General features: G+C 46.5%; 1 protein-coding gene across 5 annotated transcripts in view; it reads right to left on the reverse strand.

Annotated features, from left to right (window-relative positions):
• The window catches only part of SPTBN1 (spectrin beta, non-erythrocytic 1), a 116,059-nt gene that overhangs the window by 77,707 nt on the left and 19,814 nt on the right, over positions 1 to 18,538 (reverse strand). For all 5 annotated transcript variants that reach the window (XM_040057498.2, XM_058419635.1, XM_040057496.2 and 2 more), the window contains exon 2: positions 4,115 to 4,314. In XM_040057498.2, the coding sequence (XP_039913432.1) occupies positions 4,115 to 4,262 (148 nt within the window). In that variant the 5' untranslated portion in view covers positions 4,263 to 4,314. The remainder of the gene's footprint in view (positions 1 to 4,114; positions 4,315 to 18,538) is intronic.

An 18,538-nucleotide genomic window follows, 5' to 3' on the forward strand; every position in this document is an offset into this window, starting at 1 on the left:
TCAGTATGCTCTTTCAAAGCCAAGAATAAATCGCAAGTTTATTCTCTTAAGCTCTAAATCACTGTACTTTGCCCTTTTTTATTGGTTTCATACCTGAAACTTCATTCTGTATGCTCAGAGTGGAACAGAAATTTTTCTATTTTTCTGTGAGAGAGGTGCTCAACAGCAGGGCCAGGCAGGTGTGTGATACCTGGAGGGTACTGGAAGCAAAATCTTCCTTTTCACTCCTTTGTGGGGTTGTTTTGCTGACTTTTTGCACTGGCGCTGTGGGGGGAATGGCTCAAATATCAGGGCCACAAGGAGCTAATGAGCCCCACATAAGGTATGCAGAACTTTCGTACTGGAAGTTTTCTTTACTTTTTTTAACCTTATGGAATGGCTATTCCACTATATTAAAAAGAAAAAAAATTCAATAGTGTAACTTCAGGAACAATTTCAATGCTTTTTCCCCTGTTGCAGCTGGGAGAATTTAAGTTACTGGCATGAATGACAAGCCTGTTTTGGGCAGCTAAGGAAAGCTGCATGACAGATGCAGCCTGCTGGCTTGCCCTGTAAGGCTCATGAACACCACGTCGGGCAACACCAGTGAGTGCCCCGATCTACATACAGCCACTTGGGTGAAACTGGAAAAGGAATGCACTCCTGCCCACACTAGGAAACTCCTCTCATTTCATAAACTTTGAAACGGATTTTAATTCATGGGCCAGAGAGCTGAGTCACAGACCTTCTGGTCACTTGGATCAACCCAGAGGATAAAAGGGCAAAATACAAATGAGTAGAAAAGCGAGTAACTGTAGCCAAGTTTAATATTGAATTAGCTAACTGAAGAAACGGAAAGTTTTGGAGGTGACAACTCTCAAGCTACCTGAAAACAGCACCTGAGCGGGCAAGCATGGCACACCTGAACCTAATGGCCCAAAGGCTGAGTGTGAAAAATTCTGTTGAACAACTGAACTGTTTCTTAAGGTTTTTGCAAGAGCTTCATGCACTAAGGAGCTGCACAACAAATCTTGTTAGCTAATGGTCCTAGACAGACGAAATCCAACCCTTGAGGATTTGTGAATGAAGAATCTTGCGCAAACATGATATCTTTTTGGCTCCTACAGAGCAGGTAGAATTACCTGGACTTCCAGCAAGACCTTCCAAAGAACCACCGAGAACAAGGAGAGGTGAAAGATTATTTCCTACAGTGGGATACCTTACTTGGTGAAGAAGGGATCAGTTACCGTCTCATATCAGTTGCAGAGTGAGTTAGTTCAACATGAATGGCAATCAATCTGGTTGCATACCCATCCAAACCTGGATTCTGATTTAAAGTTGAGTTCCCAGATGATTTCTTGGTTTTAAACCAAAACAACCCTTTGCATTCCGGTTTTCATAGTACAGAGACCACTTTAATAACATTGATCATCAGCTGCTGTACTAACAACACTGGTTTTCTATTGTTATTATATTGTACCTGCTTTACCCGAGCTTTCCTTCAGGACACTGTTCCAATCATGGATTATTCTGACCACCACCTCCTGCCTTTGCTGTTTAAACATTTCAACATCCTGATGGAATGTGGGGCCATCAGGATTCTTCCTATAGTGGAGTATCAGACTCTGGCTACAAACCTCACTTCTTATTTCCTCTCTCTTTACCTTATTTTACCTTAAAGGAAGCAAATTTTCACTTCAATTACAGTAAAGTAGGATGAAGATGAGATGGAAGCTTCACCAAAGAGGCACTTCACAGCTTGTGGAAGAGTATGGAAAGAAGATGCCTGCACCCGCAGAGAGTACAGAGCCGTTAGTCAGGCAGTGTAACATGCCCACAGCTGTTCTACTTTGGAATACAGCAGCTTGCATCTTGGTGATGAAATTCAAGGAACCAGTGCCTGGTGTGTTCTTTTGAAACCTTTCATACTGGGACAAGGGGAAAATGATGCATAAGCATTTCATAGACTGCAAGATGCTGGTAGTTTTTTCTTATACCTTGTCACTGACATACTGCAAGGGGACAGCCACAGGCAGTCTTGAGACACAACCCATGCGTGACCTCTGGTGAGAGAAATGTTATCATCAGAAGATTCCCAGTCCTGGAGATGTGGGAAGGTGTTCATGCCCACAAAGAGCCAGTGCTCACCCAAGTTAAGCTGGATGTTCAGTAAATCCAGACCCCAAAGGTGGTACACAACTACTTCTCCTTCAGAGAGCAGTGAAGTTCACCCAGAGGAAAGTGATGGTGCAACAGCCAGTCAAATGCAGGGGTTGCCACGGGGACCTTCTGACATCCCCCAGCTGACTGTGTGTGCACTGGGCTTTCACCCAGTGGTCATTGCGCCCAGTCCTGGGACACGCAGCTGAATCAGAGAACACCTTTCTAGAAAGGGCCTGTCTCCACTGAAAGAGGACAATGACAGAGATTACTGCCAGCCCAGCTCCGCGCTGCAGCTGTTAAAAACCTGCCAGTGCCTTTCTGGAGAGATGCAAGGGAAGATAACCCACCAGACAGCATATCTGAAAACATACGTTGAACAGTGCCAGGAGCACCACAGCTCAGCCTCTAACCATAACCTTGGATTCGAAATACAAACCTCTCCTCACTCCTCTCTCCCTGCAGCATGATTAAGCTATCAAGCAGTGCTGCAGTAATGCAGGATGCTAAGCCAAGTTTTGGCAGCACACAGCATTCTCAGCACCAACCGTACAGAATTATAGGTATGGAAATGTATCAAATTCAAATAACTATGAGTAAAGCTTATTCAGAAGAAAAATAAATACACCATACTACGGGAAAATGTTTAAATACCTGAATCAAATCTTCAGCAAAATTATTTGCTTGGACATTGGCATGTGTTTTAGGCTAGCTAAATAATTCAAGTACTTTCCTTACATTACTTCTCCTTGAAATAAGAGTTTCATGTTTATTATTCATTACTCAGGTGGGGAGCTCTGCTTGCTATAAAAGTAAGTGGAACAAGCAGCTGCAGTAAGGTGAGATCTGGGACCCAAACACGGCTCATGAGCTTTGTACTAAAAGCATTTCCTACCCAAGGAATGGGATACAACCTACAACCACTAACGTGGCAGGAGTAAAACACAGTTTCTTCCTCAAACAAGAGTAAACTATTAAAATAAAGTAGCCCAAGCTGAGATTCATTTTGTCTATCACCACAGGCACCAGCAAGCTGTTTCTCACCCCACTCAGCACAGCCCTGCCCAAGTAAAGTGTTCTCCCTGCCATTCCCAATGCACACTGCGATGGTAACCGCTGTAATTAAAGGCAGCAAAATTTAACACACGTCCCCTCTCTGTGAGCAGTTCCACTAAGTCAATACCAGTACTATCCCCAGGAAGAGTTATGTGATCTGTTCTCTGCCCACCTGCATAAACTACTTCATTTCCCTGTTGCTGAGCTCCACACCTGATCCTGGCTGTGCCCGACACATAAAGGTGTTTGGCATCTAATGCAGTGGAGAGCAAGAAGGGCACGCTGCACCCCGGACACAGCCCCATCGGAATCACAAATGGAACAGGTGATACCTTTGTCTCAGTGCAGCTGATTCAATAAACCTGTCTCAACACCTTATGAAGTGTCAGGTTTAAAACCATCCCCGGAGCTCAGATTTCACCAGCAGAATGCTCAGCATAGTTTTGAGCTGTTTTCTAAGCCTGTCCCACACTGCAAAGGCATTTTGTTCAGAGGTCAGAAATGTGGGCATGCTACCATAAAAGTCAGGAAATCATTTACAGAATCTGTAAAAATTGCTTTGCAGGGCAGTGACTCAGAGCTGAGAGGACATGACATAATCTCTTTGCTCTATAAACAAATATGGTTAATGTATGGCCTTTAATACGCAATAATCGAATGTAATCTTGTTTTAAATGAGAAAAGATCCAATCCAGTTTCAATTCTCTGCTGACGACAGTGGAATTCAGCAGAAGACAGCAAGTATTTCGGAAAGAATGTATAGTCCCATCATTCATTACTACATGACAACTACCTCCACCTACCACATTCCTCCTTTCCAGGACCAGTGAGAAGTTTTGCACACTTCCAGATGGAGGTATTTTGAAGAGAGCTTTGTTACCTATCTTTTTTTTTCCCCGATTCCGAGGTCAGTGCTTACCAGCCAGGGCCTTGATGCGGGAGCGCTCAAACAGCCGAGCAGAACTGTTCTCATTGTCCCAGTCGTCGACATCCCAGCGGTTGTTGACGTCGCTGTACTGCTGTTGGATTTCAATGTTGTCGTAATCTGTCGCTACCGTTGTCGTCATCCTGAGTCTTCTCCTTAGCCTCTCCTCACCATCAGATTCTTCCTAAAACCCTCTGTCAAAGAAAAAACACATAAAAATAATCATTTAGGTGGTACACAGATATCGGAAGAAAGTCGTAAAGGTCAAGCTCAGGAGTTTTGGTTTCTTAAATCAGGGACTTCAACTTGAAGACAAGCTCAAGAACAGGTGAGATACTAACCACTCCTTCAGAGGACAAATATTCTCAAAAAATTAAGTGCTTTACCAAAGCCAAAAGCTTTGCTGCATACACACATCCAGAATCGTCATGCTCAGCTCCACAAAGCAGAACATGAATGGAATAGTGCAGCAAAACACTTCCACAGCTGTCATCTTCAAAAGCAGACCATTGGCTTTAGAGATTTGTGAGTGCTGCCTAAAGCATATGGAGCTGTGGATAACTCAAATAAGAAAAACTTCAAGCACAAAGATGACCTCAATACCTTTACAAAATGGTGCGAATACAAATAGAAAAAAAAATACAGATTCTCAAAAAGCCACATAAGCATTTGACAAGCAAAAGCCTTTTAACAAGTATCTGAAGAAATATTTCTGTCTCCATATGCAAATACTGACTTTGTGACTGGTCCTGGCAATTTATGTATGAACTAATCCAGATAAAACCAACTAAATGATGCATTACTTTGAACTCTCCACAGGAACAGCATGGAGCCCACCAGTGCAACCCTTGGGGTGAGGTTTTCCTCTTTCAAGGTGCTGTCTGCATATTTATTCTGTTTTCTGATTAGGATTTCCATGTATTTATCAGTACTAGATATAAGAGAGGCAGACACCTCTGGAGGAGGTGAGAGGTTATACACAGCTCTGAGCCCAGCGGGAACAGTGCCGCACATCCCCTTCACCAGTCAGTGCTCAGAGAGACGCTGAGGAGCACAGGAAATACGGAAACACGCAGTTCACCTTTGCAAAACGCAATAATTACCCGAAACGCAGTTAAATAAATGGCCAAGGGGGAGCCAGGGGGGAACGCCCTTTTACCCGGGCGGGACGCGCGCTCCCCTCACGACGCCCCGCCTGGGGCCTCCCTTATCTTTCCTCTCTTTTATCTCACTTTCTTATTTCGAAATAAAATTTTAAAAAGAAGAAAAACAAAAAGAGCAGCCGCACAACCGCCCTCCCCGGCAGCCCGGAGCGCAGGGCGGGGCCGGGGCCGCCCCTCAGGGCGAGGCCGAGCCCGCCCTCACGGCGGGGCCGGGGCCGCCCCTCACGGCCCTCCCCGCCCGCGCGCTGGCGCCACCTGCCGGCCCGGCCCCTGCCGGCACCCGCATGTCGCGACATCTACCCGCCTCGCGGCTCGCCGGCGGCGTGAACTCCCCGTCCGGGCCCGGGGTGTCAGGGCCGCCTGGTTGGCCCCCGGCCCCGGCCCACGGCAGGTCCCTCGCGTGTTTCCGCGCGGACAAACTCCGGGGACTGGCGCAGAAAAGGGAACGGAGCCGCGCCGGGGCGGCTGTTACATAAGGAGCTGTTGCCGAGGGCTGAGTGCGGGTGTTCGACCTTCACGAAAGGTGGGAAGGAATCGCTTTAGTCATGGGAAGCTGCCAACAGAGCGGGGGAACGCGAGGAGAACTGGCTCTGGGGAAGGTCGTGCGGACGATGCTCCCGCGGCGCATCCCGCAGGAGCTGGGGATGGATCAGCCGCTCCGGCCGGATCCTGCCGCTGGGAACAAACAAAAGCATGGAGCAAAGACGGGGGGGAAGGATTTAATCTCACTCGCCGCGTTTCTGCACAGCGCTCCCCAGCTGATCCTCACTGAGCATCAGGCCTAGACAAAAACCTCCCATTGATCCCTGTACACAGGCTGAAATCAGGGTTAATTCCAATTAAATCCACGGAGCAGCCGGGGTATAAACAATGAGTGGGAACAGGCTGGTCGACAGCATAATTTTCCATCTTTTCTATATTCGCCAGTGCTCAAGGAAGAGCAGATGTGCCACTGGAAAAGCTGCAGCTCCAACCACAAAAATCAGTGACCCCAAAATCAGGATGCAGTGACATGTAATTTAATATAGATGGAACAAGCCATGGGATTTGATTTATTTCTGTGTCACTGCTGTTTAGAAACACAAACTTGATCCAGAATAAATTCAGCTCTAACTTGTGCTTTATCACTTCTTCCACTCTGAGCATTGCACAAGCAAAATCTATCCCAGACAAAGCTAAATTGAGCATGAAATGGCCTGTTATCTCACACCTATAGGGCTGGAAAACCTGCATCCTTGTTCTGATTCTAATAAAAGCTGCACCTCGCTCCCTGACATCAGGCTCCCTTTTCTGGGATGCAGCTCCCCACCACAGGGACAGCGAAACGGGGGAGCAGGAAAACACTGCACAGATAAAAATAAGCACCTTGCAGCAAAGAGAGGCGAGGAGAACACAACAGAATCCTGATTCCAGAGACAAACCCAGCTACAGAGAGTGCAGCTACCACCTTCAGCCCCTGCTGGAAAACAGGTTTTCTTGAGTCCTGCTGCAGCTCTGATCCAGCACAACCCACTGGTGCCTCCGGGAACAGGGAGGGAAGATAAACATGAGCCCTGGCAGAAAGCTGCAGGCTCCTGACTGCAGGGATGGAGGTCCTGCAGCTGGGACGAGCTACAGCAGCACATCTTGTGTCTACGTTAAGGGCGTCCCAGTCTGACATGAACAACACCAGTGACTGCCCAGGGAGTAACAGGGGAAAACGGTTCAGCATTTTCCTGGAGCCCTTAATGTAGCCATTAATGACTGTTAATGACCTTGAATGTAATCCACCTGTGAAGTCAGCCCTGCACTTGAAGGACCATGCTGAAAACCTTGGGCGATGGGGGGGGGGGGGGGCTGTAGCACACACAGGCATGTAACAAACCTATATTTACAGATTTACTTTAAGCCTCTGCATGAGGCACCCACCAACATCCACAGAGAGATCACCAAGGAGCACAGGGACAGAAGGAAGCCCATTTTCCAGCGGGAACAACCTTTGTCACCTAAACATCCTGGCTTGGCTTTAAGCCGAGATACCCCTCTAATAAAGGAATGATGTTTTCTGCAGAGAGCCAGAGGCAACAGGAATTTCAGCTACCAATATCCTGAACGGCATCCTGCTCAAGCCAACCCACTCTCAGGACTGGATAAACACACTGGGAACAAGACATTTCAGAAATGGCAGATTTTCTTTACTATTCACAATTCGGACTCACTCTAGGACGTCTTATAGCTTAAAAGCAGAGAAAGCAGGCTCTGGAGTTTCTCATTTAATCCACGCCCTCCTAAACTCATCTGCCAGTACTGCCTGGACCTGGCTTGGAGATGCTAACAGGCAATTCCAGGGATAAGCAGGCACAGGGGTGAACTACTAAATAGCATGGAACTGCTCCAGGCCCTGAATCTGCAGGCCCACCATGATGGGTCAAGAAAAAGCTGTAAATCCCCGAACTTCTTCCTCATTGATATATAAAATATAACTGTTGCCTTCTGCTATGGGTACCATGCTAGACAACCTCATGAGACAAAAGAGATCAAGCCATTTCATTTCAAAGCATTCCTTAAAACCTATTGCATAATCTGAGGGCGGGGTGTTGGCATTATCTTCAAAAAGAAGAAATGGCTTGAAGAAAAAAATCAGCTACCAGGAAGAGCGTTTTCTCAGACAGCTTTCAAAGGCCACATCCAGGGGTCAGACCTTTTGTATTTACTTTCATAAATAGACCAGATTCAGCTATGTTTGTTTCTCAGATAATAGAAAACAAACAGTTTTATTCGGCCCATCTGAAGAATGAATTAATTTTAAAAAAATTCATTGGCTACTCTTAAATGCAATCATGTAATTCCCTAAACAGGCTATGACTGTAATCCCTGAAATTCTGCCATAACCACACATCTGGAATTACTTCCTAATGGTTACATTTATCTTTAAAGTAAACATTGTTTTTTCAAGATTTACTATTCTTTCAGGAAACATGCTAGGCTGTAGTTAGATTCATGTTACTCTAACTTAGGATTGTCAAGAGGTTTTTATGGCACTGTGATTGAAGAAAATATAGTTTGAACAGCAATCCCTAAAAGGTCTCACGGCTTATGTAAATAGACTGTTCCCTGGCTAATACATAGCCCAACCTATTGCAGCTTTCCTGGCATTAAAGATAAATTGTAAATTCATCTCTAACTCCCACTGATTGTGTGACAGGATTGAAAAGGGGACACAGACACTGCCATCTCCAGGTCACCAGAGCACATGGGTCTGGTGACAAGCATGCACACAACCACTGTGACAAAAAGAATGGTGTCCTGATCCCACAGATCAGATATGTACCTCCAAGAAACCAAAATTACACACTGCCTCCTTTCTGGTAGCCCTCTGAAACCAAGGCTGGACAAGCACGGAAAGCAATTCCATTACCCTCCTTGCAGGATACTTTCCCTCTCAGTCAGTCATTCTCCCCTACTGATGCCTTAAACCATCTCACCAGTCCAGCTCCTCACTTCAGGGCAATAATTATAACTAAAAAGAGGGAAATTTAGATAAAATGTAACCAAACTTTGCATTTATTCTGAGCAGCATTCAGCTCCCTCCAACAGCAGCATAACAGACATTTAAAAATTTTTAAAATGTCATTTTAAGCCAATATTTAAACAGGAGAAGGGAAATTCCTCTGAACTCTCAGGGCCCACCCACATCTTGTCGCCCCAACAGGGTGAGATTATCACCCTAAGCTTCAAAACAGAGGAAACTGGCCTGCTCAGAATCCACAGGGATCCTCTCCTCAACCTTGGGAGAGGCTTAGGGCTGGATGACAAATGAACATACACATCAAACACCCCCACAGGTCAAACTCTGCAAGGATTTACAAAACACTGTGTAGAAACTCAAGGGTTGTACAGAACCCTTGGACTGAGCAACTGAAGTCCTGAGCATAAAGGAAAGACTGGAAAATGCATGTCCCAATTCCAGCCATCTCTCAGCCTGAAGCCCAAGGAGGCGATTCCAGGCTCTCTCCCTGCTCAGCCCCTGTGATGCTGAACTGCAGCACATTTCCAGGGACAGGAGCTCCCCTGTCCCGACAGGGCAGAGGGGGCAGTACACACGTTCTGGCTTGTTGTTTTAGCTGTTGAACCAATCCCAAAATAATAAAGGCAGTAACTCAGTAAGGCTGTACCTCGCTCGACCTCCAATATCCCCTCTCACCCTCCCCCAATCCCATCTTTCCTTCCACAAACAGAACCATATTCTTTCTGCATTTTCCAGCCCAAGAGTGCTCCATGTCTTTGTCTTTGCTTCCCAAGCCAACCCAGTTCGAGGTGCTGACTCCTGCAGGATGTGGAGCCCAACAGCCCAAAGCACCCTGAAAGGTCACAGCAAAGGGGAGACAGGCTGTGCTACCAAATGCCACGATCAGTGTGTGGGGCACTTAAGGAATGCACAAACAAGGCAAGACTGAAGCCTTTTTATTCCCAATACATGCTGGAAAAGTGTGCAAAGGTCACTAAAATCAGGCAGCCGGTCCTTCACAAGGGAGGTCTGCTTCCCACATCTCAGATAACCCATCACTCCAAAGACCAGGCACTTAAGAGTGGATTCCAGGCTCTTGTTTTCCTTCTGAGGCCCCCAGGATATCACACTCTAGCTGGGAGACGGGAACATAATTAAATTAGCACTGAAACAACTTCAGAAAGTGTTTGTGCTGCTCCCTGAAAACAGACACAGCCTCACTGTACTGGAGCCCTCAGTGCTGTCAGCAGGGGGTGACCAGTGCACACCCAGCACCACATGCCCCACATGGGACAAGGATTCCAACAACCAAGCACAGCCAAGGGCACCAAGAGCACAGAGAAACTCAAAATTACAGAAAATAGGTTATTTAAAACCACAAATCCCTATTTCAAACCTTTCAGTTCCAGCACAGACCATTAAAACCTTCTGGTCTGATACTCTCTACACTTGGAGCAGTGAAGTTTCATGCAGTTTTTCATACATCATCCAGAAGACCTGGACTCCAACACATTATCCTGAATAATTTAATTGATATATGTGGTCCAAATTTGCCCTCTGTAACCTGAGGTAGCTCCATCCAGTTGAGATTACATCCCAAGATGTGCTAACATTATTTGAAGAGCCTCCTTAAAACACCAGGAGGGAAGAAGGAGGTTTCATATGGATTTCATCCAAGATAGGACACATAACAGGAGTTGTGGGGTGAGATTCTCTAGGCCTCTGTATTTCCCTGTGGAACATCCTAGAATAGATATTGCCCCTGAACCATCCTCTAAGGAAGGTTAGGGATGCCCTACCTTCCAACCTGCCCCACCACCAACTACATACAAACCATGAACAGAATGAACCAGAAAAAATCTGGACGTTTTAGGCAGAAAGTGCCTGCTTTTGGAAAGAAGTTAATAAAGAGGCATACAAAGATGAGGCAGAACTGAACTTAGCACACACAACACCTCAGGGTGGAGTGAGCACCGAATTCCTTCTGGGGCTGCCCTTCCTTTTCCAAGCTGCTGAGGGGAAGGCTCTGTCTCAGCAGTCAGCAGCTCCTAGGGAGTAGCATTCCTGCATCCCTAGCGAAAAGGAAAGTCTATGGGGATCCAGCAGGGCCTGGAGTTACACGACAGAGCATGAACACCCACAAGGGCCGTGAGAATAAATGAGAATAAAACTCCACATCCTGGGCCCAGCTCAAAGAACGCTCAAATATCTTAACTCTTTATTTAGTTCTTAAGCAAAACACAGAGTATTCAACCTCTTTTGTCATGTGTTTGTGGTTTTCCCTAAACAAGTACTGCTGGGCAAGGTCAGTAGTATTTAAGCAGTAAGAGCTTGGTTCAACTCCAATAAGTACATCATGAGATAGTCCGTGGCTGCTCCAGTGAGAGCCGTGAATTAAATACAGCTTCACTCCAATTCACAAGCCACCTTTGCATCCAACACAGCCAAAAGAGATGTAACTCAGGAATCTTATAAGAAAGATTCCTGAGTATATAAGAAAAAAAAATTTACGAACCATCAGCTGAGGATTTTCTAAACTCACCATCCTGTTTTCCACTTCTAAGTAGGGCAGTAAAGAAATTCCCATACATTTAAATTCATACAGCTCTTGGTTATTTGCTTTTCAAAACCACTTTCATCATCCTCTTAGTCTTCCCTGTGTCAGTGAAAGACAGACCCTGAAACTATTAAGATATCTGGGAATGTCCTGCCATACATATGGCTTAGCTGGAAAAAACCTGGGGGAGCAGCTCAGCAGTTTCTCTCTCCACCTCCATTCTTGCATTATTTATAACTTCTACATTCCAATTACTAGATTTCCCACCCATTTTCAGAAAGAGCTGCATTTCTGAGCAGAGTAACTCATCCAGAAGGTGCCTTTTCCAAAGCCTGGGCCAAGGGAGGTTGTTCCCATGGAGGAAGATCCAAGTGACAGTTCATAAGTTTTAATTGAATCTGCTCTTCAGACTTTGCAGACTTGTTCTGCTGCAAATGCAGCTGGTCACTTTGAAGAGTAAGGAATGAGCAGCAAACTAGGGATTATGTTCTGCTCGGGACTGGAATAGCATCCCGAATGTCGTGAGGGCTTTACAAGGCAGCCAATATGTGCGAGTGCACCCGTATGCTCTGGTCTGTGGGGTCAGCAGCTGGCATGCCACTCCTTTTTCTGGGGAATATGACTGCCAGCAGGCCAGGAGCCCTTCAGCTCTTACAGCCCATGCACTTATTTTACTATAAATTCTTAGACAGGAAAATTTGACCATGGAACTGCCTGAACTTTTTGATGAATAAAGTAATAGCAAAAATGCTCTGATGGTGCTAAAGTAATATAAAGTGATAAAAAAATCTGAGTAGGATTAACAATATCTTGTCAATATATATCACAAAGAGTGCTCTGGGTTGAACCCAAATAAAATCCACAAGAGGAAATGAACTGGAGCCGGAATCAAAAAGGGTCCAGGTCAGCTGAGTCCCTTCTGGAACTACAGGAAGGACTTTTCTGACAAAGACTCTCACTCAAGATAACCTTTACTCTGATCCACCCCTCAGCTTTAGCACAACTCAGCCGTTCCACAGCTACCATGGAGGAGACCAGGACCTTGTTTCACCAAACCACCTTGTAAAGGTGTTAGACATCTCTGCATTTCACCCTTCGCCATCCTGATCACGGAGCAAGGCAAAGATCACGTTCCAAACACCTCCAAGAAGTAGTTGTAGATGGACTGGTGGAGGACACCAGGGACAACTTGTCTGGCAGGAAGAAAAACTGATGTATTTCACTACTTGTTAACACATTTCCGAAGAAACTACCCCAAAAATTCCTTCCACAGCCACTGAGCATTTAAAGGACAATATTTAGTATCACCCTGTTCTAGAAGTTATCTGTGGGCTGACCTTCACCAAAAGAATGTGAAAATACAGGGCAATTGTCTACAGTGGTATTTACTTTTCTTCAGCAGAACAAAACAAATTCTTTTTCAGTATTTTTCAAGCGCTCACGCAGAGCAGAGTTCCAATAAAAACCAGGTGCCCTCGGAAGGGAGTTCCTCATTTTCTGGTCTCCACTCTCTCATGACCTAGCTTATGAGAAACAGAGCTCTGAGTTTTGGGAACTCGCTATGTGTCGGGGAAGGACTGAAAGCGGAGACGCTCCCAATGCCTCTGGCCTGCCAGACAGTTGGCTCTCCTTCGGACGAGGGCACTGCTGTCAGTGCAGAGAAAGCTTCACATCTTGACCCTGGCCATGGCCCTCACTTGGCAGGAAGTCCCAGGCAACCTGAATGCCCTCGGTGACATCACTGTTTACTTGGGCAGCAAACTGGCAGTGCCAGGTGGCACCCGGCAGAGGGGCATCATGGAGACAGCACCTTAGCTTGCAACCTACAAGGAAACTTCCCTCAGGGAAAAAAGACAACTCGAACATCACTGGGTCATTCCAGAAATGCTGTGATTGCCTCTGTGTGACCACGTAATTTATCAGTATCAGTTTACATCTGTTGTATTAATTCAAATGAAGAGAGCTACAGCCAAGTTTCTGGGGGTGGGAGAGGGACCGGAGGCGCTGTGCCACGGCTCTGAGACTGGAGTTTCTGCCCCACTTCCCACTCCTAGCGGGCGGGTCTCACACAGAAATGATGGCCCTGGATTACATTTAGAAGGAGAGCACCCCTGCGCCTGCCCTTGCTACAGAGCTGACTCCAGGCACTGACACACTTCCATCCGGAGCACATTCCTGCTCCTGCCGTCCGTCTCTGGAGCCGAGATGCGATAGCTCTGACCTCCTTACAGGAGGAGGGCTGCCAAGTAAACAGGCTTGGCTTACCAGCCAGCCAACTGCTGTCTTCCCTGCCCTTGTATTTTCCCTCTCCACTTCCACACCCCACCCTTCCGAAAGGTCCCAGCCAAATCAATGGGAGTTCAACCTGTGGAAGAGTGGGAGTGAGCCAGAGCCTCTGCCCATCTTCCCTTCCCGGCATCCCTGCGAGCTCCCGTTTCCTTCCCACAGGGAGGAGGCTGCGGCGCCCACCTGGGTCACGCCGCGGTGCTGAGCCGAGGCACAGCCAGAACAAGAGGCAGCCGTGGGAGGCTGAGCACGCTCACGGCTTGGCAATCCTGGAGTGTCCCTGAGGGAGAGGGCACAAAACCAGGGAGTAATGTCGAGCTACCCTGATCTACGCCTAGGCAGAACTCCTCCGTGTTGGAGGGTTTTATGTAAGGGCAGGGAAAGGCTTCATCACTCCCGGCCAAGGAGGAGAAGTTGAGGGCAGGCTGTGCACAGGCACCTCCTCCGCTCGGAGCTGCTGGTCGGGGGAGGCTGCCTGGTGACAACTTCCAGGGAGGAAGAATTAGACTGAGCTGCTTTGGCTCTGCCCCCAAACTGCAGAGCGGCGGTGGGAAACCGCACCCAGGGAGACGCCCGGGGAGAAAAGGATGTTTTCTTGTGGAAGCTTTTGTTCTGGACTCTGTTCATTAGCGATACTTCACAGCCAGGCAGGCGGAACAGGGAACCAATTTAAAGGGCCAGCCTGGAGTAAATAACCTGCTAAGCAGTCGGCAGGTTTGGAATCAGCAAATAAACAAACAAACAACAAAATCCAGATTCTGGGGGCAGGAATGGAGAAGGATTTGTTGACTGTCTCCACAGGGCAACAGAGCTGAAGCAACAGCTGGTTTCAGCAGCTCCAGCACCAACCCAGGAAGGAGCAGTCCCGAGTCCAAACACGCAGAGACTCCCATTACGAGGAGACACAAACCAGCACTAATTACCCCACAGCAATGCCGAGATGATCCACCTGCTCCCACACAGGTACTGGCTCCAGGTACCAGAGATTCCCGACACCTCCCTCACCGAGCGAGCTCTGCTGTAGCCAGAGACACTCGATCAGCTCCTGAGATCTGGACAAGGAGCTGGCCTGCTAAAGAGGAATTTTAAAAAGAACTCTGAATAGGACACTGTGCTGGTCCCAGAGGGGGCACATCAAAGCCTGCTCCAGAACAAGCACCTCCTTCAGATGCTGGAGCCCAAGTCACAGCCAGGATCATGCAAAGCTTTGTCTCTTCACTGGAATATGTTACAGGTACTCTACACATTCTAAGTGTTCTCTCTTGAACGACAATAAATCTGGAATAACCAACAGAATGGGACATTTTTTGGTTTGGGAAGATGAAGACAGTACTTGACTGTGGGTGAGGGAATGCCACCATTTCTGTGGGTCAGAGCTGGTTGGAAAGTGAACTGAGAAATGCAGCAGTTTGATACTAAACACCCACGTGAAAACAGCAGTGTTAAGAATTGCCCAGCAAATCAGCACAGCCTGCAACAGCAGCAATGCACATGCACATCTTCAGCTAGAAAAACCAGAAACATGGCTGAAAGCAGTCTGGAAAAGGATCCCTCCCCAGGAAGAGGGAAATGCCAGGTGTCACACAAGTAAATCACCAAGTCAGACAGTGTAAGGCACGATTCTATCAGGCCAACAAGATTCCTGGTTCAAGTAACCAAGCACAGCTAGAGCCACTGCTTCCCAAAGAGCAGGAAACGTGTCTCATCCTCCCCAAGGGACGCACAACACACATCATCCACTTCTTGGCAGGGGACTCAAGAGCACCACATCTGAACTGGCCTCCTCTCCTCTAAACTAAACGTTTAATGGGTTAGTGGGCACAGACCAGAGGAACACAACAGGTAAAACGAAGCAGGCTGACTGCATTTGCCCACATGGAAGTTTTAAATGGACACCAGCTGTTAATTCCTTTCCACATTCTTCACATTCTTTTTGACCAACTCCCGACAAGACTAACAGAAACCTTTCCCCTCCAACTTTCATCTGTTGCATAGATAAAATAGTCAGGCAAGGAAGAGAAATCTATCTCATTATTGCCTTCATTTAAATGCAAGCCTGTAGGTCCACAGTGCATCCCTGGCCTTTGGGATGGGTTAAAGAGCCTTAATGCCATCTAAATTAAGTCAATTTGTTATTCAGAGTATTGTGAGCAAACAATTTGCATCCTGGGAGGAGAAAGCACATGGGCCAGAATGTAAAACCCTGGGAAATAAGATGATAGACAGGAAGAAAAAGCCCAAAAAACCCCCAAAAAACTATGTCTTAAATAACTCGGGTCAGTATTTTAGTTCTTTGATGTTTCCACTATGGCTGAGTCTTTTAATAAATATTTTAGTGCACATCCTTGTGTGCTGATTCATGTGAGAGAAGAGGTATTTATCATTTTCTATATGATAGAGTGATGACTCTTTCCAGGTTTTCCATGTCCGTTTGCTAATCCTTGGAGTGTTGTCTTGTCTACCACCCCCAAGATTTTACTCCCAGTGAGTCCAGCAAGTCCAGCCAGGACACAAACCCTGGCCAGCCCTGATCCCTCCAGCTTGGACCTTGGCTACACAGGCAGCCAAAGGCCTTTCCAGGAGCCAGGGCTAGGAGAAGGGCTCCTCAATTCCCTGGGGGCACAAGAGGAGCCCAGAGCCCTCCAAAGCACGTGTTATTCACAGTTCTGGATTCTCCAAGTAAAACAGGCAAATAAACACACCAATGACATTGGCTCCTTCAAAGCAAACTATTGTTATTGGCACTTGGATCCAAACAGCCTCTGGCCACACGTAAATACAGCCTGGCTTGCACAGAGCCCGCCCTACGCACCCCGGGAAGGGGAACGGGTCCAAAGGATCCAAAAGCTTGATGGCCCTTTGCATTGCCTTCCTGGGGAAATTGTACCAAGCATTGTCACACCAAGGACTCCAACCCAGCTCCTGGAACAGGAGGAACCACAGGGAACCACAAGGAACCACAAGGAACCACAAGGAACTGTGATCACTCCAGGGGCAAAGCCCAAAACCTGCCCACAGACCCCACCATCGCAACACTGAGGAAGAACCAGCATAAGGCAGCGATATGTAAAATATCTGATTCTTGTTTCATTCTGATCTTTTTGTCTGGGAAATGGATCCTCAGCTGGCACAGCCCCAGCCCAACAGCTGCATTGCTTTTCTACTTCCACAAACACAGGGAAAGTTCGCCAAAGCCCTGTTTGTGCTGGCAGACACCCAGCACTTTATTATTATGTACTATTAGTTCATAGTGAGAAATGTGCACTACAGGAAAAAGAAAAAAAAAAGCCCCGAGAAGCTCAGTAATTGGGTACAGATGCTGAAGATTTATGGAGCTCTCCCCACTGGACAGGATCCTACAGATTGTTTCTATCACCTGTTTGCTTTTGGAGTTTTTAATAAGATAACTATGTGTGCTATCCTGGAAAAATATTCCAGAATTCCTCCTTCAAAAACCAGTAACTTCTGATCTCCATTTGTCTCCTCTCAGCAACAATCTCTCCTCAGAGTTCCATAAATGCCACTTGATATTCATTTTATATTTAAATACGATCTTGGCTGTTGTATTCATTACCCAGCAACTTTCAAATGCAATCAGACAATTTCATTCTTACTTCATGGCCCAGAAAATAAACTTGACACATCATGCCAAGTCCCCAGCAGTTAGAATCCATGATTAAATCTCTCAGTATCCAAAATACCTGATAATCTTCACCTTTTTTCCTATTTTCTGGCAAATGACATCTGCTCAGCATTTTTGGGGACTCCTGCTTGCCCAGTGCAAAGAGCCCAAACCTCACTCAGCTTAAGCTGCCTGCAAAAGTATCTCAGTTCCCATCCAGATTTCTGAACCTTGGTCCACTAAATTAATTCTACAAAACATTTGAAATGTGCAAAGCTCTGCAACTGACAGCAAACACCACGAAAGAGAAAACACAAGAAAGTTGCTGGCATTTTTCATAACTGACCTGTAATGGTTTTGCCATTTCAAATTACATCAGGAAAGATTTCTTTCCACCAGCACAAAGTGGCAAAACAAAGCGTATTTTACTCAGAAATTGTTTTTCCAAGCATTTACAAAGGAGGATAAATTACCAAAAAAGGTTGTATCTCAGCAAAACATGGATGTGGGACCGCCGAGTCTCTGCTCTGACACCCATCAAGGAGCACCCAGGCCCCCTCCCGCCTCACCCAAGACACACCTCAGTTTGGCTGGATGGCCTGACATTGCCCTTCACCTTTCCCACAAACCACAGCTGCTGATAAATTCTTCCTGAAAAATGATTTCATCCTTTCCCACAATGTGGGATCACAGCACATATCCTATAAAGGTCAGGATGTCATTACGTATTTAGACACTCAGTTCCCATCCGCAAAACAGTTAATCTGGTAAATTTGGAGGGTTGGAAACAAATCTGTGGAGATTACGTCCTTCCCACAGCTCTGAAATCAACTTTATCAGTCACAATTGCACTTTTAGCTCAAAAAAGGTTTTAAAATGTTTTACTATTCGTGTTTACATGAGTTCATACAAGATGACTACAGCCTCTACACTGAGTGTGGGTAAAGAGACATTGAAGAGAGGGCATGGGTGGGGTGTGTTCACCTCCCTTTCCTGAAGGGAATTCAGATGGCAAAAAGCACTTTTAGAAAAGGACAGGTAGAGAAGCAGAGAAAAGTAGAGAAAAGCTCCATTTCACACCATGTTCTGTCACAGCCACCAAGCCAACATCTGCCACAAAAGACAAGTGCCCATTCTCTCTGGTTTCCCGAGTCACACTCCCGGCATTAAGGGCTTTCTATGGAAAGCCTCCACCTTTCTCTGAATTACAGAAGACTAAGGTCTGGAATTATCTTGGGTTATGGAAATATATGAAATAATTCCCATACACGAAGAAAGAGACATCCTTCACTTGCCATGATCG

This window comes from Hirundo rustica, chromosome 3, assembly GCF_015227805.2.
Source record: "Hirundo rustica isolate bHirRus1 chromosome 3, bHirRus1.pri.v3, whole genome shotgun sequence".
Classification (NCBI taxonomy): Eukaryota; Metazoa; Chordata; class Aves; order Passeriformes; family Hirundinidae; genus Hirundo; species Hirundo rustica.